The sequence below is a fragment of the Cervus elaphus genome, chromosome 25, assembly GCF_910594005.1.
Source record: "Cervus elaphus chromosome 25, mCerEla1.1, whole genome shotgun sequence".
Classification (NCBI taxonomy): domain Eukaryota; kingdom Metazoa; phylum Chordata; class Mammalia; order Artiodactyla; family Cervidae; genus Cervus; species Cervus elaphus.
In genome coordinates this window covers 13,387,481-13,410,812 of record NC_057839.1, presented here as the reverse complement: position 1 = coordinate 13,410,812, position 23,332 = coordinate 13,387,481, and the positions used below count along the sequence as shown (strand labels likewise).

Genomic DNA, 23,332 nt, shown 5'->3' with positions numbered 1-23,332 from the left:
AATTCCTTTGTGCTTTTTAAAATGTTTTTGCTATCATTTTTATAATAACATGCATTTTATATTAATAGATAAAGGCCTGTCTTTAAGTCCTGAGATTAATGAAGATGAAGCCAGTAAGGAACAAGAGTTTCCCTGTGTACAGGACACAGATGACCTTGTGGGTTTATCCTCTAGTGAAGACGCTGAGAAAAGAACTGACCCTGTTCTTTCATCAAGGTATTTTTTGTATGGTTACTCACTTTGTCTCCATCTTCTCACAGTTCCTGAAGGAGGAGTGTGAAATCTCCACCTGTAATTGTGAATTTGCCTATTTCTCTTTTCAGTTCTGGTTTGTTTTTTCATGTCTTTTGAAGCTCCTTTGTTAGGTGCGTACATTTCTAGGATTGTTGAATCTCCTTGGTGAAACCACCCTTGCATCACTTGTGTGATACCGTTCTGGTCTTGCTCTTTGTTCTGATGCTTGCTATGCCACGACAGCCTTCTTGTGGTTAATGTTTGCATAGGTTTATCATTTTCTATAAATATTTTCTCTTAATTTTGGTTTTCAGCTGTTTGAATGTGATATATCCTGCTGAGAGTTTTTGTTTGTTTTCACTCTCAGTAAAAAGCACGTAAGATGAGATCTCCTCTTCTAAGTGAGTTTTTAAAATGTACAATGAGGTTAACTATGGGCACAGTGCTGTGAGCATGGCTGAAACTATCTACTGACAGTGACTCTGTTTCCTCCCCATCTCTGGCCCCTGCTGACCACCGTTCTACTTTCTGTTTCTGTGAGTTACTTTAGATACTTCAAGTACGTGGAATCACATAATATTTGTCCTCTTATGAGTAGCTTATTTCACCTAGCATAATGTTTTCAGGGTTCATCCATATTAAAGCATATGACAAGATGTGTTTTTATGGTCAAATAATATTCCTTTGTAGGTATATATCACATTTGCTTTATTTGTTTGTCTGTCAGTGAATATTTATGGCGTTTCCATCTTTTGGTTATGAATAATACTGCAATAAACATGAAATTGAAGAAAATTCTATGAGATCTGTTTTCAGTTCTTCTGGATAAATACTCAGAAGGAGAATTGCTGGATCATATGATAATTCTGTTTTAAATTTTTTGAGGCGCCTTCATACTGTTTTTATTGTGGCTGCATTTGGGCTTCCCTGGTGGCTCAGTGGTTAAAGCGTCTGCCTCCAGTGCGCGAGACCTGGGTTCGATCCCTGGGTCGGGAAGATCCCCTGGAGAAGAAAATGGTAACCCACTGCAGTATTCTTGCCTGGAGAATCCCATGGACAGAGAAGCCTGGTCGGACACGACTGAGCGACTTCACTTTCTTTCACATACTGTTTTTATTGTGGCTGCATTTTACATTCCACCCAGAGTTCATAAGTATTCCAGTTTCTCCACATTCTTGCCTGCATTATTTTATTTTTTAAAAATTAATATCTGTATATTTTAATTAATATATTTTAGTTAATTACATTTTAAAAATTAATATAACAGCTCCTAATAGGTGTGAGATGATAATTTATGGTTTTGATTTGTATTTCCCTGATGATTGTGATATTGAGCTCTTTAAATGCTTAAATACTTGTTGCCCATTTGTATATCTTCTGTGGAGAAATGTGTATTCAATTCCTTTTCCAATTTTTTAAAAAATGTTTTTTTATTTCTTTCTCTTTTGGTTGTACCTTGCAGCCTCCTGTGGGGTCTTAGGTCCCTGGCATTGAACCCCTGCCCCTGCAGTGGAAGGGCGGAGCCTTAACTTCTGGCAGGGAAGCACCCTTTTCCAATTTTTTAATGGAGCTGTTAGTTTCTGTTACTAAGTTGTAGAAGTTCCTTTTCTGTTTTGAATATTAAGCCCTTGTCTGATGCATAGTTTGCGTATCTTTTCTCCCACTCAGCAGGTTGCCTTTGACTTTTGATTGTTTCCTTTGCGGTGCAGGTTTTTAGTTTGACGTGGTCCCGCTTGTCTGTTTTTGCTTTTCTCACCTGTGCCTTTCATGTCATGTCAGAAAAGTCATGGCCAGCACCAGTCTCACGAAGCTTTCCCCCTGTTTTCCTTTAGTTTTATCCTGTAAGGTGTTAACTTTAATGCAGTGGACCTGGGTTCAGTCCCCAGTCCGGGGACTAAAATCCCACGAGTTGTGCGGCACAGCTGAGAAAGGGGAAGAAAAAATGTTACCTTTAAATCTTTAATACATGTTGAGTTAATTTTTGTGTATAAGATTAAGGTCCAGTTTCTTGTGTGTGTGTGTGTATTTCTAGCTTTCCCAACATAATTTGTTGAAGAGATTATCCTTTTCCTATTGTGTAGTTTTGGCACCCTGTCAAAGATAATTTGATTGTATATGCATGGGTATATTTCTGGGTTGTTTTTCCTGATCCATTTGTCTCTGTATACCCTTTTCTGAAAAATCTGATGAAAGCCACTTATTGTCATGTAAAATACATGTATGCACACATGCCAATTTGTTCACACAATTCAGAAGATTAATAGATTCTTTGAAGACAAGCCATAGACCTCAGGTCTTTAACTTGCTGGGTAACAGATACCTAAGTTTTAACCTCAGACATACAACTAACTTCATAGACTATGCACAAAATGATACTGATGACTTTTTTTAAGGGGGGAAAACAATCCTGTTATGACTGTTTAAATCCCACTGGTTTTGTAAAACAGTGAGCTGATTCTATAATTCTTAAGTCTGTAAGAGTGAAGGGTCATGAATGGTAAAGACAATTTTGGAAAACAACTCTGGAGATGAAATGTATTAGCTTATTCTAAAGCTAGATCAAAAGTGTGGTACTGGAAAGGGACAAGTTGAGAGGAACTGGATGTAGAAACTAGGAAGAGAAATTTAGGAATCTGATAGATAGCAGAGGTAGCATTAGCAGTTATCTCCCATATCCTGTGGTAAACCATAATGGAAAGGAATAGTAAAAAAAGAATATATGTGTGTGTATGTAACCAGATCACTTTGCTGAGTAACAGGAATTAACAATATTATAAATCAGCTGTACTTCAGTAAAAATAGATAAGAAGAAAAAGAAATATATATGGTAAAAAAAAAATTAGCAGGTAAAGATTAAATTAACCATTCATTAAATGGTGTTTAGATATGAAAAAAATTATAGTAGATCCCTATTTTACCCTATGCAGTAACTTTCATAGATTAAAGATGAGATATATAAAGCAAATCTTTAAAACTGAAACTGTAGAGAAATATTTTTGAGATGTCAAGGTTTTCTTAAGACATAAAAAGTACAAAGTTTAAAGGATAAAATTGATAAATTCAACTGCAGTAACATTAAATACTTCTATTGACAAAAGGCTCCATGAAGTAAAATACAAGCTGCTGATTATGAGGTTTTACCTGTAACATCTAACCAAAAAAAGAATATACAAAGAGCACTGGGAAAAGAAACACCCAGTAGGAAAAAAAAAGAAAAGGCAGCAAAAAATAAAGCATGGCTAAGTGTGAATTTGTGTTGAGATTGAATGCTGGCCACTACCTGGTCATTATTTACATTATTGTTAGTTGAAATATTTCATGATACAGCAGTCCTCTCCTTCCGTGGTGTACTGTGGACTGCAACTTGTGCATATTGCAACTGTGTCCTTGATTTCCATGACTCTTGGGTAACGCGGTAGTACTGTATGAAGGACTGCCGATGATAAATTTTAATGAGAAATAATTCCTAAACTTTACACATACATTTGATGTGTGAACACCGTGTAGTTAAGAGTTTTTCATTTTGTAACTTCTTCAGCACTTAACCCTGTTCTGTGGCTGTTGCTGTCTCCTAAGGTATAGTGTTTTAATAACATGGTTCAAGAAGGATCTTAGAGAAACCAAATACCTGTTTTGTTTATTCCGTGATATGAAGGATCATCTTCCAATTTTGACTTTGTATATTTTAAAAAATCTTTTAAGTGATTAGTAGAAGATGTATATTACTAAAAGGTTCTTTTCCCAATATATTTTCATTTCCTTCATAGTCAACAAGATGTCATATCAGTAACAGCTGAGACTGCAGAATCAAACACTTCAGACTTGCCTTCATCAGAAGGCGGAGTTAGAGCACTGTGTGAGGTGAAGAGTGCTGAGAGTAGTTGTACAGAAGAGAGAGATGTTGACCTAAAAAGTAAATCACTGTGAGTATTTTACATGGTAGGGTTTTAAAGTTTGTGTTTAAAATTTTGATAATTTATCATTAAGAAGTGATAATAATGTTGTTTTCTTAAGGGATTAGGAGGGTACTATAGACCATTTAGTATGTAATTGTACTGTGGACTGAGAGACATCAAAATTTTTTACTTCTGTATTTCATTACAGAAAGATTATCTTTTTTATCTGATATATAGTAGTGATAGGAGTTATAGCAAAGTGGTAACTTACAATGAAATTCTAAAATAATTTGGAAGCGTAAATATTTGCTATGAGATTTAACTTTTACTTGGTCTGAGTTATTTTTCATGCCTGTTGTCAAAGTAGTAGATTTTGATATTGATACTTTAGAGAGATTATGTGTTATGCTTGCTGGTGTGAAAATAGTGGTTAAATTAATACCTTCAGTAAAAACAATAAAAGCACTGCAAGACTCTTCCTTTGAAAAGATATCTCAAAAATTCAGATTTCCTTTTTGTCTCCTCAGATGGGCTTAAAAGGTGTTTGTTTAGTTTATGAATTTTTATTTTCAGTAAAGCATGGTCACATTGAGAATCAAATTGATTTATTTTTTAAATTGTTTTTGACTGAGTGGCTTGTGGGATCTAAGTTCCCTGGCCAGGGATCTAACCTGTGCCCTCCACAGTGAAAGTGCAAAGTCCTAACTACTGGACTGCAGGTAATTCCCAAGAGTTATTTTTTTCCAGTAAAATTAGAAACTAGTCTTTGGAATAGGCAATATATTCCTGGGGTTCAAACATTCAAAAGTACAAGAAGTTATTTAGTGAAGTATCTCTTCTACCAATGTCCCCATTTACCCGAACAAGTAAACAGTGTTACTTATTTCTGACATTCTTCCAGAGATTAAAACACAAATAACCAAAAAAACCAAAAACGGACATTAAAGCTAATACAGATACACAAAGTACATATTTTTTTTTCACTCTTTTCAAAACTCAGTGGTAGAATAGTATACTAGCTGTTTTGCAAGTTTTTGTCTTATATCCTCATATCTTTACGTAAAGGCCTTCTTTATTCTTTTTATAGTTGCATACTCTTCTGTTGTATGGATGAATTATAGTTTATATTATCTGTGCCCTGCTGATGACTATATATGTTGTTTTTACAGGCAGTGCTTAGAAACTTATACCTCTGTCCTTTCACCTTTGTGCAGTGTATTTATAGGTTAAGTTTCAAACATGAAATTGCTAGCCCAAAGGATATATTTGTATGTGAGTGTGTGTACATTTATATACATTTGTGATTTTAATAGATGCTTCCAAAATGCTCTTCATAGGAGTTTTTCTAGTTTATATTTCCACTAACAACATAAGAAATGTCTCCCTTACCAACAAACAGTGTTACAAACTTGGATTTTTGCCAGTCTTGATAGATTGTAAAAGAAAATAGTATCTCAGTATGATAAATCTACCTCTTCCTCCTTTTTGACCAGGCGTAAGTAATTCTATTATTTTTTTCCCCTTCAGTCGCTTTTTAAAAAATTTTCTGTACCTAACGAAAAGTCAAAAGATGCGAATAATGAACATTTGTATATGATTCCCCTTAGAGTGTCTGATTCTTAATATCTTTTTCACATTTGTGCTTACTTGCTCTACTTTTAATTGGTATTCAGTATGTTTCTCATTGGGAGTGAAATTGAGCATCTCTTCATATTTCAAACCTATCTTTATTTTTTTTTTCTGTGAATTCATACCCTTTGTCCAGTTTTCTAATGAGTTATTATTATTTTTTCTAATGAGTTATTATTGGTGTTATTTTGCAAGCAGTCTTTACATTTTAGAGAGGTTAGTCTTGTAATATGAGTTGTAAAACATGCCTTGGTTTGTAGTTTGACTTACAACATATCTTTTGGCCATATAAAAGCTTTTGATTTTTATATTGTCAAATTTCTCTCTCTCTTTCTCCTTTTCTTTTTTTTTCCTTTTATGGTTCCTGATTTTTTAATCAAGTTTTAGAAAGGCTTATCCTATTTCAAATTTACGAAAGAATTCATTCATATTTTCTCTGTGGTTTCACTTCAATCTTTGATTCATTTGGAATATATTGCAAGTACAATGCAAGGGATGAAACGTATTTTATTTTATTCCCTAGTATTACTAGTTTTCCCATCACCATTTAATTGAATATTTATTAAAAAGATATATTACTTTTGTGTTCATTTCATTCTATTTTGAAATGCTAACTTTATTGTATACTAAAATCATATGTATTTTCAAGTTATCTCAGGTTTTTTTTTGTTAAAGTTATCTGTTATTCATGTATTAGTACCACAATATTTTAATTATCAATGCTGAGTATTGTTAATATCTGATAAAACAAATTAGTAATCCTTCATTGTTCTTTTGTTCAGTTTTCTTTGCTACTTTTATTGTAAGTAAGCTTAAAAGGGTTCTTTTCTAGCTCAAAATGAATTTTTAAAGAATTTTCCAGAATTTCTTTTGAATATGTCTGCATGTTGGTAAAATTTGAAGGATGTTAATTTTCTAGGGAAACTGATCAAACAGAAACTGTTAAACCAATGACAAGAGGACGACTCCAGAGACCTAAACCCAATTTATCAAGGGCAGTTGGGAAGAAATCAGTTCTTTCACGAGCTAAAACAGATGCAGAGGACAAGAGTTTACATAAAGAAACTCCTGTTGAAAAGGTATGGAGTAAGAGGCATATGGAAATTAAAATTATACAGTTTTTTTCTTAAGTAGTTGGAAATAAAAATGTTTAACTTGTAATTATAAAGTAAATGATAATAAAGCCAAGATATAAGAAATTCACACATTAATAAATTGTCTACTAGCCTCATACATTTTCTTTAGAATGTCGGATGTATCATTTTGAACATCCTTAGTAGTGATAAAGCTATCTTTTGTTTACTTATATAAGATTTTTATTAAACGTATTTTTTAAACCAGCTATAGTGAAATTATACCCACAACTCTCTTTTCTAAACACAGATATAGTCCTCTGTCTTTCCTTTATAGATTTTCTCTTTTTATGAAAATAAACATTTCTGTATTTTTTAGTTATAACATATATTACATTTAAAACTTTTTTCTCTGAAACTATTAATTTATACTCTCTTGGGATTAGTTGATCTTTTTAATAGCTGCATCAGATTAATATTATTATTAATTTACCTACCATTTCTCTGATGTTTAGGTTGTTTCCATTTTTTTTTAACTCTATAAGTAAAAGCAGTTCTGTAAATAGCAAAGAATAAATTTCTAGAGATGGTAGGAATTACTGGGCCATAGTATTTAAATGTATTTTTGGCTCTTGTTATGTATTATCAAACTGACAGTCAAAAAAAGAAATGAATCTTAGGAACTCGCTGGCTGTCCAGTGGTGAGAACTCAGTGCTTTCACTGCCTGGGTCTGGAGTCAATCCCAGGTCAGGAAATTAAGAACCCACAAGCTATGTAGCCCCCCCAAAAAAGTCTGTTTACATTTCTATAAGCATTATGACTGTTTGCTTCATTATATCTTTGCCAGTATTATATTATTAAAAATGTTTTAATTTTGCTAAAATAATTCTTTAAATTTTAGTTTGCTTTTTTCCTCTTATGTGAAATCTTTCCATACTTTTTATTATATATTATTATATTCTCGTAAGATGTTTTTAAATTCTAGAAAATTGGGAAAATACAGACATGTAAAAATTAAAATGGAAATTAATTGTTTAATCCACATGCAACCAACTGTTTCAGGATATATCCTTCCAACTTTTTTTTTTACAAAGTTGAGTAGTATTGTTAATTCAGTTTTATATACTTTGGTATTTTCATGTTTCATAAATATTTTTTCACATCATTAAATGTCTTTTGAAAACATGATTTTTAATGCCTTCATAATTTTATAACATTTCATCTGTGAGTGTAACTAAATTTATTTAACAGTTTATTCATTATTGGATATTTGTCAGTTTATAGTATTTGCTGTTTTGCATAATGTTCCAGTGACCATCCTTGTACTTAAGTCTTTGTCTATATTTTCTTAGAATAGCATCTAAGAAATGATATTACTGGGTCAAAGAATATGAACATTATTAAAGCTCTTGATAGATATTGGTAAGGATATATCAATTTCTGCTTCTGTTAGTAATGTATGAGATTATGTGTTTAAAATGTTCTCATCTGTGTTTATGATTTTAACAACTCTCTTCTAATAATTAGAAGTACAAAAAGAAATTTTATTATTTCCACTTATTTATTTATTATAAAGTTTTTATGTTAAGTATATTAAATATAAAAAATTAAATTTGTAGAATCCCATGGAAAAGGATGGTATTTCTGGAATGGAGAATACGGAGAAAGGGAACCCAGAACCTGACACTGTATCTAAGTAAGTATTTAGGAAATAGAATAAAAATTGTAACTCTTAGGAATGATTGTAATGGCTTGTTTTTTACTTGCTAATGTCTGAATTTTATTTTCAGCTAGTGTAATTAAGTCCATTTTTAATTGTAGGGATTGTTGAAACATTTAATAATGCTCTTTATGCTTGGTATTACAAGCATAATAAATATGCTTAAATAAATTTTGGTGTGGGTCCACTAGTTAACCAAATCTTGTTAGATAAATTAATGGTTAAGATGTATGTTGATGGATAATCTTATTTATAGCAAGGGGTTTCAAAAGGGCATATTTAGGGGAACTCCGTGGTAGTCCAGTGGTTTGGGCTCTGTGCTTCCACTGCAGGGTCACACATTTAATCCCTGGTTGGGGATCTAAGATCCTACATGCTGCTCAGTGTTGCCAAAAACAAAAAAACAACAGAATATTGAACATGGAGTGAGAACTAGAATAGGTCTTGGTCCAGTATAAACCTGAACCAGTGGATTCCGGACTGTATGTTTATGCCATAATCTGCATCTAGTGCCCTGAAGGTGTATGTTACACAGTGGTGTCCTGAGTGGGTAATAATGTTCCATACTTGTCAGGTATAGATTTTTTCCAATTTTGTGGCGAAAATTTGATTTAAAAGTGCTTTTTTATAGTCATGCTTCTAGGACTATGTCTGTTCTAGAGAGTTAAGGTATTAGAGGTATGTGTATCTTTGCAAGTGTTCTTGACACTTGTGAATTATTTTGTATTCCCAAATGGTTTACTTATTTATACCTGGGAGAAGGGAGTACTGAAAATAAGTCTCTCTGTGATATACGAGTAATTATGTGACTTCAGAATAACCATTGATTTTATTCCTTTGTAATTACTGTAGTTTGAGTGAAAAAACTTGTCTGCAGGAAGATGATCAACCAAAGGCTTTCAGACCTGCACGACTAATGCGGGGCTTATTACAAAGGCCAAAACCAAATGTAGGTAAAGCTGCTGAAAGAAATGAAACTCTTACATCACAGGAAAAACCTGGTGCTGGTATAGAAAAGAATGAAAATGAATCCTGTATCAACAGAGATGTAAGCACCCTGATGACCTCCAGTTTTTTGTTAAACAAAGCATAAGCCTCCTTTCATCTCCTTTTTTTAAAACACCAATATTATACAATTACCTACACTGTTCTTCACATTTAATGCCCATATGTCACAGCCAGAAGCTTTGCTAATTGTGAAGACACTTAGCTGTCAGTTCTGTGGATTTTAAACATGTATATGATGAATCATCTGCTTTCACCTTATGCATGTTTGGACTTGCTTTCTTCCCCCATCACTCAGCAGGTGTGATTACACTTCCCTTTTGAAGGGAATTACAGGCTTATACTTCTCTTTCGAAAATATAGGTAGGTGTCTGAATTTTAACACTGACTTAAACAAAATAGAATGTTAAAAGCTCCCTACTATAATATTCCAACAACAAAGATTATAAATTTTAGATATTTACATAATAACTGGTCTTTGTGATAAGAGTAAAAATTGGTATGGTTTGAGATTGAAATTTTCTTTTGTAGTAATTCCCAAGGTCTATAATGTGATTATAATAATCCAAAAGATTTAGAAAGACAGAACCCAAGGAATAATTTTAACAGATTACTTGCTTTCTGACTGGGAAGCAAAGGATAGGGGCTTTGAGATGAAAGGTGTGGCTTATGAAATTTTCTGTATCTTAAGAAAAAACATTAAAAAGTGCCTCTTAGGAAATTCCCTGGTGATCCAGTGGTTAGGATTCTGTGCTTCTGCTGCTGGGGGCCTGGGTAAGATCTGCTAGCTGCACAGCCCAGCCTGGGGAAAAAAAAGTGCCCCTTGAATATCATTTTACAGTTTTGAAATGTTTACCATTTTCCTTGTACTCAAATTGTACATCTTTTTCAATGAAATCTTTTATAAATGGGTGTTTCATTCTAAAATCTAAAACTTTTTTAAAAAGGTATTTGTTTTATTAAGACTCCTGAACAGATAGAAGATCAGTCATGTGAAAATTTTGAGTGTGAAGACGTTGCATCACTATCTGGAAAAAGAGACAGTTCCTTTCAAAATGTGCAGTCAGATGAGCCCAAGGCTGTTAATGAATGTCTGAGGTAAGCATCGTCTTATTGATGATATAATATTTGAATTATATGTAAAGTTTTAGAAGTTATCAAGCATTTTTTAAAAACAATAGCAATAGCAAATCAGATTGATTTGTTATCTGTTTATCAAGTTACATAATATTTGCAAACATACATTCACTTTTCAAGGCAGTTTATCTCACTGTCTTCATGTTGATTTATCACTTGTATTTTGATGAATTTTACCCATCACAAATTAGACCTTGAGTTATTAATAACATGGATAGTTATTAATATCACTTGACAAGCATATTAAATTATGTATCTATATCCAAATGTGAAAATGCTGCTTACTTTAGTATTTGTTTCTTTAGGCTTAGATTGATCACACATATGTAAATCATATGTAATACTTCTGTGTATAAATTGATACCTTTTTACAGCCAAAATTCTCTGTATTTGTTATTTCCCCTCTGGAGGATACCAAACTAGATCAATAGAACTATTAGTATGCTTTAAAATTTTTTTTCCTTTTGGGAATATTCAGTGCACAAAAGTAGTGAGAACAGAATAATAGATTCCTGTGTACCTACTATCTAGTTTCAGCAGTTATTCATATTTTACCAATCTTTGCATTCACAGTCTGGCCTATGTATACTTTATTAAAGCTACATGAACCCATTTAAATACTACATAACCTATGAGTGAAAGCTAGGTTTCCTGAACTACTCAAAAGATCTCTGTTAGAAGACAAAAAAATTCCTTTATTCCTCTCATCTTTCTCCATTCCTTTGCTTCTTACTTCCCTCTCTGTATCCCCTCCGTACACCCCCTCTGTATCCCCTCCCTACACCCCCTCTGTATCCCCTCCCTACACCCCCTCTGTATCCCCTCCGTACACCCCCTCTGTATCCCCTCCCTACACCCCCTCTGTATCCTCTCCCTACACCCCCTCTGTATCCCCTCCCTACACCCTCCCTGTATCCCCTCCGTACACCCCCTCTGTATCCCCTCCGTACACCCTCCCTGTATCCCCTCCCTACACCCTCCCTGTATCCCCTCCCTACACCCTCTCTGTATCCCCTCCCTACACCCCCTCTGTATCCCCTCCCTACACCCCCTCTGTATCCCCTCCCTACACCCCCTCTGTATCCCCTCCCTACACCCCCTCTGTATCCCCTCCCTACACCCTCCCTGTATCCCCTCCCTACACCCTCTCTGTATCCCCTCCCTACACCCCCTCTGTATCCCCTCCCTACACCCCCTCTGTATCCCCTCCCTACACCCCCTCTGTATCCCCTCCCTACACCCTCTCTGTATCCCCTCCCTACACCCCCTCTGTATCCCCTCCCTACACCCTCCCTGTATCCCCTCCCTACACCCTCCCTGTATCCCCTCCCTACACCCTCCCTGTATCCCCTCCCTACACCCCCTCTGTATCCCCTCCCTACACCCCCTCTGTATCCCCTCCCTACACCCCCTCTGTATCCCCTCCCTACACCCTCTCTGTATCCCCTCCCTACACCCCCTCTGTATCCCCTCCGTACACCCTCCCTGTATCCCCTCCCTACACCCTCTCTGTATCCCCTCCGCACACTCCCTCTGTATCCCCTCCCTACACCCCCTCTGTATCCCCTCCCTACACCCCCTCTGTATCCCCTCCCTACACCCCCCAGCCTGTTGCTCTGCACCGCCCTAGAGATTCCGGGTAGAACCCTGCACTTACAGCTGCATTGCTGCTGCTCTTCAGTTGCTAAGTTGTGCCTGACTCTGCGACTCCATGGACTGTAACCCACCAGGCTTCTCTGTCCGTGGGACTTCCCAGGCAAAAGTACTGGAGTGGGTTGCCATTTTCTTCTCCGGGGATCTTCCTGACTCAGGAATTGAATCTGCGTCTCCTGCACTGGCAGGCGGATCCTTTACCACTGAGCCACCTGGGAAGGCTGTATAATTGCATTATTACAAATCTCTGATACAAATATTAATTATAGCCTGACACTGTTGAAAAAAGTCTAGGGACTGAAAAAAAGAGAAATATCCCTACAGGCAGATGCCCCGGAGAAGGGCTATAATGTAGGTGAGGTGGAGACAGATTTGAAAGAAATTGGAAGAGTGATTTCCCCAAGGGAGAAGATACTGGAGCTGCTTGATGCCAGTGAGGAAGTCGATTTAGAAGAGACTGAAAGAAGAAAAGTCTACACCAGAGAAGGTCTGGGAGATCAAAATAGTACCCAGTCACTGGGTGGTTTTTCATTCAGTTACACATTTTTATTGGTTTTACCACCTATTATTATGATAAAGCACAAGACAGAGTGTGCTGCTGCCTTCTTGGAAAACAAGGTACTTGTAGTAGGTAGTGATTGTTATGTGCCCAGTAGCATTCAGCAGACTGCAAAATGTTTATTTTCTCTTTTGTTTCATTCCCAGTTTATATTATGAAATCACAAGCATTTAGAGAAATGACTGTACAGGAAATCTCAGTTTGAATTGTTTCTAAAAAGTGAGGAGGGGTAGTAGACTTAGTTTTTAGTCATAAGACTGTATCTTATTCAAAGTATACGTCCATCCAGCTATTTGAGATCTTGGTTAGTTCTGGCCATATAAATGAGTTCTTTAACTCTTACCCAGGCATGTGTCTGGATAAAGGATAGTAGGGGTGAAAAGGTAGGCATAGCAGATACAAATTAGTTTTAACTCCAAGTAGAGAATGGAAGAGTCTTTCTCAATAGGTATTTGCCAACACTGATGTGGATGACAATTAGCAAGAGACTCTTCAGGCCCAATTTGCCATTATTCTAATTGACCTAGGGCTTCTGTGGTGACTCAGACAGTAAAGAATCGGCAAAGCACCTGGGTTCAATCCCTGGGTCAGGAAGATCCCCTGGAGAAGGGGATGGCTGCCCACTCCAGTTTTCTTGTCTGGAGAATCCCATGGACAGAGGAGTCTGACGGGCGGTAGTCTGTGGGATTGCAAAGAGTTGGACACGACTCAGTGACTTAACACACTTTCACTCATTGACCTTATTGATAGATTTAATTATTTTAAAAATTTACTGTAATTTCCAAGAATGGAATTTTTTTCTCTCCTTTAATTTTTAAATTTGGCCCAAAGAGTCCTGGTGCTTCATTAATTTTTTTTTTTATTTGAGAGTTCCTGATTTTTCAGTAGTTATTTCTTAATGATCACATCTTCAATTGACAGTCTGGTTTAAAATTTGATTGTGTGTGTGTTTTCTTTCTTTTCTTTTTTTTTTTTTTTCAGTATTCAGGAGGATAATAGAGCAAATAAAGATGTTCAAATTCCAAAGACTCGATTTCAGAAACCAAAGCCAAATATAGGAAGGAGAACTGGAAGAAGAGGAATTTCCTCAAAGGAAGAGGTACCAAAGGAGGTAATTGCCTCTGAGGAGATGACAGAAGCTTTGAGTGAAACTGCAAGACTGGAAACCTCACTAAGGGAGAAGGAACCTGTGGAGAGTAATGCTACTAAGGAAATGGAGTCAGATTTAAAAGAAATTGAAAGAAAAGACATCTCTTCCAGGGATATAATGCCAGAAATGAGTGATATCGCTGCAGAAATGGAGACAGATTTGAAAGAAACTGAAAAAAATGACATCTCTCCCAGGGAAAAAATGCCAGAAATAATTGATGTCACTGAGGAAATGAGGACTGATTTGAAAGAAACCGAAAAAAATGACATCTCTTCCATGGAGAAAATACCAGAAATGATTGATGTCATTGCAGAAATGGAAACAGATTCGAAAAAAACTGGAAAAAATGACATCTCTTCCAGGGAGAAAATGCCAGAAACGAGTGATGTCATTGCAGAAGTGGAGACAGATTTGAAAGAAACTGAAAAAAATGACGTCTCTCCCAGGGAGAAAATGCCAGAAATGAATGATATCATTGCAGAAATGGAGGCAGATTTGAAAGAAACTGGAAAAAATGACATCTCTCCCAGGGAGACAGTACCAGAAATGATTGATGTCACTGCAGAAATGGGGACAGATTTGAAAGAAACTGGAAAAAATTACATCTCTCCCAGGGAGGAAATATCAGAAATGAGTGATGTCACTGTGGAAATGAAGACTGATTTGAAAGAAATTGGGAAAAATGACATCTCTCCCAGGGAGAAAATGCCAGAAATGAGTGATGTCATTGCAGAAATGGAGACGAATTTGAAAGAAATCAGAAAAAAGGACATCTCTCCCAAGGAAACAGTACCAGAAATGATTAATGTCACTGCAGAAATGGGGACAGATTTGAAAGAAACCGAAAAAAATGAGATCTCTTCCAGTGAGAAAATACCAGAAACAAATGTTATCACTGCGGAAATGGAGACAGATTTGAAAGAAACTGGAAAAAATGACATCTCTCCCAGGGAGAAAATGCCAGAAATGATTGATGTCACTGCAGAAATGGAGACAGATTTGAAAGGAACTGGAAAAAATGACATCTCTCCCAGGGAGAAAATGCCAGAAATGAATGTTGTCACTGCAGAAATGGAGACAGATTTGAAAGGAATGGGAAAAAATGACATCTCTCCCAGCGAGAAAATACCAGAAATGAGTGATATCATTGCAGAAACGGAGACAGATTTGAAAGAAACCAGAAGAGAGATTTTCCCAAGGGAGGAGATAACAGTGGTGACTGATGCCACTGAGGAAAGAGAGACAGATTTGGAAGAGACTGAAAGAAGAGAAATGTCCCTACAGGAAAATGCCCCAGAGGAAGTTGATATTGGTGAAGTAGAAACAGGTTTGAAAAAAACTGAAAGAGAAATTTCCCCAAATGAGGAGATACCAGAGATGCCTGATGCTGCTGAGGAAGTAGAGACAGATCTAGAAGAAACTGATAGAAGAGAAATATCTACACAAGAAAATGCCTCAGAGGTCAAAACAGTGGGTGACAAAATGGAGATAGATTTGAAAGAAACTGGAATAGAAATTTCCCCAGGGGAAAAGGTATTAGTGGGGATCAGTGCCACAGGGGAAAGAGAGACTGATTTGGAAGAAACTGGGCAGAGAGATGTTTTCCTGATGGAGAAAGCATCAGGAAAGGTGGCTGCCATTGAGGAAATAGAGGCAGATTTGACAGACACTGGAAAAGAAATTTCCTTGATGAAAAGCAGATCAGAAGAGATTGAGGAAAGCCTGGCAGATTTGGAAAACATAGAAAAAATAGACATTTCTCTAAGGGAAAAAGAACCAGAGGAGACTGGGACCTCAGGTCGAGCTGAGGCAGATTCCTTGCAGACCAGTAGTGGTGACGACAGCACTGTGGCTTCACTGAGTAATAGAGTATGTATTTTTCTGTCCTTTAAAAATATCTTTTGAATAGTTTTTTTGGAGAAAAGTTATCAAAGTAATTCCAGGATCATTACCCTTAAATCCAGTGACATATAAAATCACTAAAATTTTTCAATTGTGGAAAAGTTACTGTTCTTTTTTTAAATTTTTTTAATTCCTTTTTTTTTTTTTAAGTTACTGTTGTTAATGTCAGTTTAAAGTTACTCTTAGATAAAAGTAGTATAGGAAATTGGACTGAATTTGTGCTAACGCTAATATGAACATACAGTGGAATTATTTCTTTTGACTGTACCTGTATTAGTTTTTCTCTTTATTTTATGCCCCACCTCATTTCACTTTACTTTTAAAAGTTCCTTTTATTAAAAGTGTCCAGTTCATTGAAGTTGAAGATACTCTAACATTTTCTAGTTTTCTAATTTTTTTTGGATAGGTAATGGCATTTGTAGTTTGGAAAAAACATAATGTGCAATATATAGAAAGACTTTCCCAAATTCTGTGTTTCAACATTTGTAAATTAAATTTCATTTTATTTAAAAATGAAAAACCTCCAAACTTATATATTTTTAGAGACAATAGAATATATAGGCTTTTGTTTGAAATGTATGAGATGGCCAAGAAGTTGATTTCAGTTTTACCATGGGCTGTTTTCTCATAGAAAAATCTGACCGAACTTTCTGGCCAACCCAATATATGTGCTGATTTATTTCCAGGACTTGGGCAGGGAAGTGCTATCCGTGGTTCATACGTCTGTAGAAGAAAAAAATTCTGAAAAGGAAGTGTCAAGTCAGTTGAGTCATTTGAACATTTCTTCACAGTCTTCTGAACTTGATAAAATAGAAGACCAGAGGATGCGACCTCCAAGTGTTCCAGAGCAGTTTTCAGATATTAATTTAAGGTACAAGTATATAGGTCTGTGTGCTTTTGAAGAGAAAGCATATAAAGTTATATTTGCAGATTATGTTAAACTAAGGTTTTAAGACATACCATCTGTAGCACAGTGTTGAAAATTTTAAGCTGGTTTATGGGAAAACTGGGAGAAGTTGGAGGTCATTTTGACAGTAGATGGTGAGAATCACCAACATACAAAATTGTGTGCAACACATACTTTTAAGTCAGTACAGGTGTGACAAACCTGTATTTTCTTTGTGCAAAGATGATATAATTCTTGGGCTTATTCCTGGATTGTACCACTCATGTTTTTCAGAATCTACCAAATAGTCCAATTTGTTTTCCTGTTAAGACTTAGAGTTAAATATTTACTGCCAGTCTCTAAGGTTGTCCTAAGACTCCACTCCCACTGCCCCTTCATTTCATCCTAAAGCTTGATAATCCTTGTTCCAAAAGCAAATCTCTTCCTCAAGAACAGACGCCATGTGAAGTTAAGCTGACACCTTTTGTGAGAAGTAGATTCAAAAGACCTAAACCAAACTTAGCAAGAGCAGCTTCAAAAAGAGAGACTACGAAAGCAGAAAAGCATGCACCTGGGAAGGAAATGGAAGCTGAGAAAACGGAGACTGTTGTGATACAGCAGAACTGTGAACAAACGGGTACTCTCCCTTCTCAACATGTGAGTGTTATTTAAAATGGAGGTTTTCTGTCTTAGTTATTACAATTATTAAAGTAAAACATTTGGAGTGAAAAGTTGCAAATGTTTTCTGGTTATTTTAAAAAACGTATTTGATGCATTGGGTCTTAGTTGCAGCACATGGTTTTGTGGGCTTCTCTTTAGCTACACAGTACGGGCTTAGTTGCCCCGAGGCATACGAGACCTTAGCTCCCTGATCAGGAATCAAATCTTGAGTTCCCTGCACTGGATGGTGGATTCTTAACAACTGGACCACCAGGGAAGTCCTTCTCATGTAATTTTTATTGTGTTTGATATTGTTCTTGCTGTACTTAATGTGCCTCATTATCCGCATGGTTTTTGTAAGAATCTCAAATCTCTGACGATGGACAAATATCAGGGGAAGGATTTTAAGAGGCCTCAACTGTAGTTCAGGTTATTGAACTACATTATGTGACCTAAAATTCATTATGTGACCATAAGCCATGTAATGCAGCCACTTTCTTCACAAGGAAATTGAGAATGACAATCCATCTTTATTTCACTCTGTTGTGAAAGTGAAATAAAAAGTTAAAAGCTTGATATGAGTTAAAGGAGATGATTTTTATTTTCTTGATTAACTTAGTCTGTAAGAGATCAAGAAGTATGATACAGCATCAGAAACCTTGAAATAAAACGTTCACACTCATAAGTTGAGTGCTGTAAGTATACAAAGTACGTTTTTGAATTAAAGTTCTTTTACAGCTTAATTCTTACTATACTTGAGAACATTTGTGCTTTTTCCTCCTAATCTTATATTTAAAGAAGATAAATCATGGAAATTCCCTGGCAGTCCAGTGGTTAGGATTCTGTGCTTTCACAGCTGAGGGTCTAGGTTCAGTCTCTAGGGAACTAAAATTCCATTAGCTCCATGGCATGGCCCCCTCCTCAACCCCCTAAATCACTTCTGTTGATTATTTTATCCAATTATAAAAATTTCAAATTAAAAAAAAAAAGTCATCTAAAAAGTTAGTCCTTTATAATGTTCCGTCTCTTCCTCCCAAGGTAATCCCAAGTAGCAGTTTTAAATATATCTACCTAAACTTTTCTGTATAGATACTTATTTATAATAATAGAATGTGTTAGTATTTTCATTGTTTTCCAAAAATAGCACCATATCTTATATTTTTTTTCATGTACAATATTGTGAACGTCTTTTTGGATCAGTATATACAAGTTAAACTTCTTTTAAATGACTGCTGTTACATTGTAAAGAAATTATAATTTATTTATTCAGTTGCCTACTGATTTGTCTTATTTCCAGTTTTTTTTTTTTTTCTTTTCTGAGGCACTATTATATTGCTACAGTAAATATCCTTGTTATAATTTATTAGATACTTACTTGAGTGTTTTTATAAGATACATTTCTAGAAGTAGAATTGCTGGGAATTAAAATTATTGATTGATACTGCCCTATTGTATACAAAGACTGTATCAATTTATTCTTCTAATCGTTTATTAAAGTTCTTATTTCCCTATACTTATACCAACCCTCGATGAAATTTTTTTTATCTACCTTCTAGGATGTAGCTTCTCGAATGACATCAGGAGAAAAAGACAAATTAGATCCCGGTCCAGAGGAGACAGCGATATTACCATGTGTGCAGACCGAAAAGGACCTTTCACCTTCGAGTTCTTGTGAATCTAAAGCGGAGTCTCAGTCTACACAAGCCCAGGAAAAGGAATTCCTTGTCTCTGTGGGGTAAAAAGTGATAGTTTTTAAAAAAATCTAAAATAGAATCAAGTGTTCATTTTTTTTTAAGATGTGTTAATGTAGTTTAAAAGTGAGTATCAAGAAAAGTTGGTTAATTTTTTATTCATGTGACAGACTGCCTAAGTTAGAAAATCAGTTTTAGTTAACACGTTTTAACACTTGCCTGCTTATATTCACTGTTAGCTGCTTAGAATCTTATACAAAGCAATGCATTTAAAAAATATACCTCATTACCTCTTTAAAAATTGTAGTAAGGTACATATGGGCTTCACCAGTGGCTCAGTGGTAAAGAATCTGCCTGCCAATGCAGGAGACGTGGGTTTGACCCCTGGGTTGGGAAGATCCCCTGGAGAAGGAAATGCAGCCCACTCCAGTATTCTTGCCTGGAAAATCCCATGGACAGAGGAGTCTGGCAGGCTACACGCGTGTCAGGAAAGAGACACGACTTGGCAACTGAACAAAAACAAAGACACATGTAAAATTTACTGTCCAACCATTTTTAAGTGTATTGTTCAGGGTCAGAAAGTACATCATCAGTGAATCGTGCACCACCACCACTGTTTATCTCCAGAGCATTTTTCTTCCCAAACTGAAGCTCTGGACCCAGTAAAGAGGGACTTCGCGTTGCCCCTTTCTCCATTCCCTGGCAGCCACCATTGTACTTTCTATTACTATGAATTTGGATATTGTAGGTAACTTCACTACCTTTTGCGAATTGAAATAACTTTTTTTAAATAAAATGAGATATAATCAGAAAGTAATTTAATTTTCATTTACTGTGCAAAATGTTTTTATAGTTTTATTAGATTCAAATTTTATATTTTTACAGTAGTTTTCATCTTTTACAATCAAGCTTTCTCTCTTTTCTCCTGTCTGCTTTTCTAGGACTCATAATATAAACACTTTTGAACAAGGAATAAAGGAAAGGGTTATCCAAACTGCTCCACTAGTAAGGGGTCGACTTCAGAGACCCAGACCAAACTTAAGAAAGGCTGGCCCGAGGCAAGTAATAGAAAAAAGTGAAACCAGAGAAACAACTAAGGAAGAAAAGACACTACAAAAAGATGAAACTGGAAAGAAATTCCTGCCTGTGGTGAGTTATTGCTGTGTAATTAAATCAAGCCCTTTAATGCATATTAGAATATCAAATGGTAGCTCAGACTTGGCTTAGAATATAAGCACCTGATATTTACTCTAGTTAATTAACACACAGCGTATTTACTTTTGTTTCAGATTTACTGTTGTGGATTTTTTTTTATGAAAATAGATTCCCCTCCCCTCACTAATGAACCTGTTCATTACAAAAATGTTCAATCAGTATAAAATAATACAATAATTACCCCAAAGTCTCACCACTCTGAGGCAACCACTGAAAACCTTTTGATATATCTTACCAGATATATCTCCATGCATGCATGTGTGCATACTTACATAAATTTATATAATAAAATCATTGTATGCATATTATTTTGTGACTTACTATTTTTCCCTTGTTTTACTAAGTGGTTTTCCATGTCATGAGATAGGAAGATACATAATTTTTAACTGCTGGGTAACATTCTGCTATTTTGAATGACAATTTAATCAATCTCTTATTAATGGAGCTTTTGATATTAGAAAGAAATCTCAAGCAGTTTAATGCCCCATTTCAACAGATTTTGTTTTTCTGTTCTTTTTTTCTCTGCTAAGGGAAAATCTACATTTAAAATAAAGTGATTGTAATCCTTACTTGCCCCCTCCCCCAATTAAAAACAAACGTATTGAACTCTTTGGGAAGGAGATTCGCAACAGTTGGTTACTGTAGTTTTTAACCCATTACATGAATGTATTACTGCAATGATTGAAAATTTCTCTGTGAATTGGAAATTTTGTTTTGGGCAGCAAAACATGAACATTGCATACACAAGTTTGAGATTTCATTTTAAAAACCTAAATACCTTTCTTAATGATGGAAATATTTTAGGAAGTATGTTCTGTTGCTAAAAATAAAAAACAAAAAACAACTAATATAGTTTTGTCATTTCAGCCAAATTCTCAAATTGCAACCGAAATTGAAGTTGTATCCTCTGAAGTGTCAGAAGGCAGAATGTCTGAAAACCAGAGTCAGGTTCTTTTAGAAAACCTTCATATTAACAAAGTAGATGTTTTAGGTGAAAAGATGAGGTGAGTTTGCTTTTAATCAGAAATTCGTAAAATCTTTCAAAGATAAAGGTTGGATATTTGAATAATTGGTTTTATGTAATTTCACATTTCATAAGTTTTTTGAAAGAAAAATAATTATGAAATTAGAATATTTTAAATATGCTTCTTGGGACTTCCTTGGTGGTCCAGTGGTTAAGAATCCCCCTGCCAAGGCAGGGATGCAGGTTCGATCCCTGATTCTGGATCCACATGCTGCAGGGCAACTAAGCCTGTGCCCCACAAGTACCAAGCGTGCGCCCTAGAGCCCACATGCCCCGGAGCCCATGCTCCCCAACAAGAGGAGCCACTGCATTGAGAAGCCTGTGCAGTGCAGCTGGAGAGTGTCCCCTGCTCACTGCAACTGGAGAAAGCCCATGCGCAGCAGTGAAGACCCAGCACAGACAAAAATAAATAAATAAAATTTTAAAAAATCTGCTTCTTCAAATACTGTAAGAATTGCATGACTGGTGTTCTCTTAGTTTATAACTTAGCTGAGAAGTTTGGCACGCATCCTCATTTTTTAAAGTAAACTTTTATGGGAGAGGTTCTTAAGTTCTTTGCATCTTTAGAAATTTACAACCTACTGATAAAATTCATAAATAGAAAGTGCTGTAAAATACTTCCCATGTGCTGTCCTTAGAGTTGTGTCCCATGCCAAATGATAAGAATGTTATCTTTTAAATGGAATGCTAGACGTTGAAGATATTTTAGAACTAATCCTTTTATTTATTACTTGCAATCTATTTTATTATTGATACACGAGCCCGTGGTGGCTCAGACGGTAAAGAATCTGCCTGCAGTATGGGAGACCCGGGTTCGATCCCTGCGTCAGGAAGATCCCCTGGAGAAGGAAATGGCAACCCACTCCAGTGTTCTTGCCTGGAGAATCCCATGGACGGAGGAGCCTGGCAGGCTACAGTCCATGGGGTTGCAAAGTTGAACACAACTGAGCTACTTCACTTTCACTTTCTTTTATTATTGATTATGTTAAATTAGGATTTGTTAGTTTCTTTTTTAATGTGTAAGGAAAATTTTAAAATCTTCTCTTTCTTGATATGGTTCATGGTCCATCTCATTTTAGTTTATTACACTATTTTTATAACTAGGTCATGTTTTAGTGAATATTTATTAGTTTTCCTCCAGAATGTCTTCAGCACTTGCAAATTGATTTTTGAGCATTCTAGCTTTAATTATATGGAATTAAGTTGATTTTTGGGAAATGAAAAAGAAATGGTTCTGTATCGTTTTTTCACTCTCTGTGAAGCTGTAAGAGTAGGATTTGGGCATGATATCATCTGTTTGAACAAGTTATGCTATTGATTTAGCTTAACTGTATAAACAGTCTACTTTCATTAAGGCAGACTTCTTACGTGAAACATTTACTGTTTTAGTATGAATTTGTCATTTCTTTTGTTTCCCTTTATGTGTGTGTATGTGTGTCTTAAAAAGCCTTTTTGTATTTGTTTTTCTTTTAAGACTAAATCTTTAACTTTAATTTTAATTAGCACGTGATGAGAGAATGCTTCATTGCAAGGGTCCCCTTGGAGAAAAGCCCTACATGAAGTGCAGGAGCAAGTCAAGGGATTTGTGGGGAAGGAGGGAACAGCAGTTGAGAAGTACTTCAGGCAGAACCAGGTCTGACATGTTTGAGGGCCAGCATAAAGGGCTGGTGTGAAACAGGGGAAGGGAGGAGCAGTTATATGAAAGGTAAAGACTCAGTGGGAGAAGCACAGGTTATGTGGGACCACTGTCAGGATTTTGATTTTTGCTCTAAATGAGCCTTTAAAGACTAGTGACCTTTGAGTTCAGCCTTTCCTAATACCTCATTTATGACTGACTGTAATTTATAATGGGGCTTCCCTGGATTTAAATGGCTTGCTCAAAGTAACATTGGCAAGT

The 23,332-nt window shown here is 35.7% G+C and overlaps 1 protein-coding gene across 2 annotated transcripts in view; it reads left to right on the top strand.

Moving 5' to 3' along the window:
• Nucleotides 1-23,332, top strand: part of BDP1 (B double prime 1, subunit of RNA polymerase III transcription initiation factor IIIB) — a 79,104-nt gene that overhangs the window by 21,312 nt on the left and 34,460 nt on the right. For both annotated transcript variants that reach the window (XM_043887228.1, XM_043887227.1), the window contains exons 11-22: nucleotides 69-216; nucleotides 4,002-4,157; nucleotides 6,679-6,838; nucleotides 8,453-8,529; nucleotides 9,406-9,601; nucleotides 10,523-10,656; nucleotides 13,889-15,926; nucleotides 16,646-16,830; nucleotides 17,280-17,502; nucleotides 19,062-19,240; nucleotides 20,138-20,345; nucleotides 21,279-21,415. In XM_043887228.1, coding sequence (XP_043743163.1) covers nucleotides 69-216; nucleotides 4,002-4,157; nucleotides 6,679-6,838; nucleotides 8,453-8,529; nucleotides 9,406-9,601; nucleotides 10,523-10,656; nucleotides 13,889-15,926; nucleotides 16,646-16,830; nucleotides 17,280-17,502; nucleotides 19,062-19,240; nucleotides 20,138-20,345; nucleotides 21,279-21,415 — 3,841 coding nt within the window. The remainder of the gene's footprint in view (nucleotides 1-68; nucleotides 217-4,001; nucleotides 4,158-6,678; nucleotides 6,839-8,452; nucleotides 8,530-9,405; nucleotides 9,602-10,522; nucleotides 10,657-13,888; nucleotides 15,927-16,645; nucleotides 16,831-17,279; nucleotides 17,503-19,061; nucleotides 19,241-20,137; nucleotides 20,346-21,278; nucleotides 21,416-23,332) is intronic.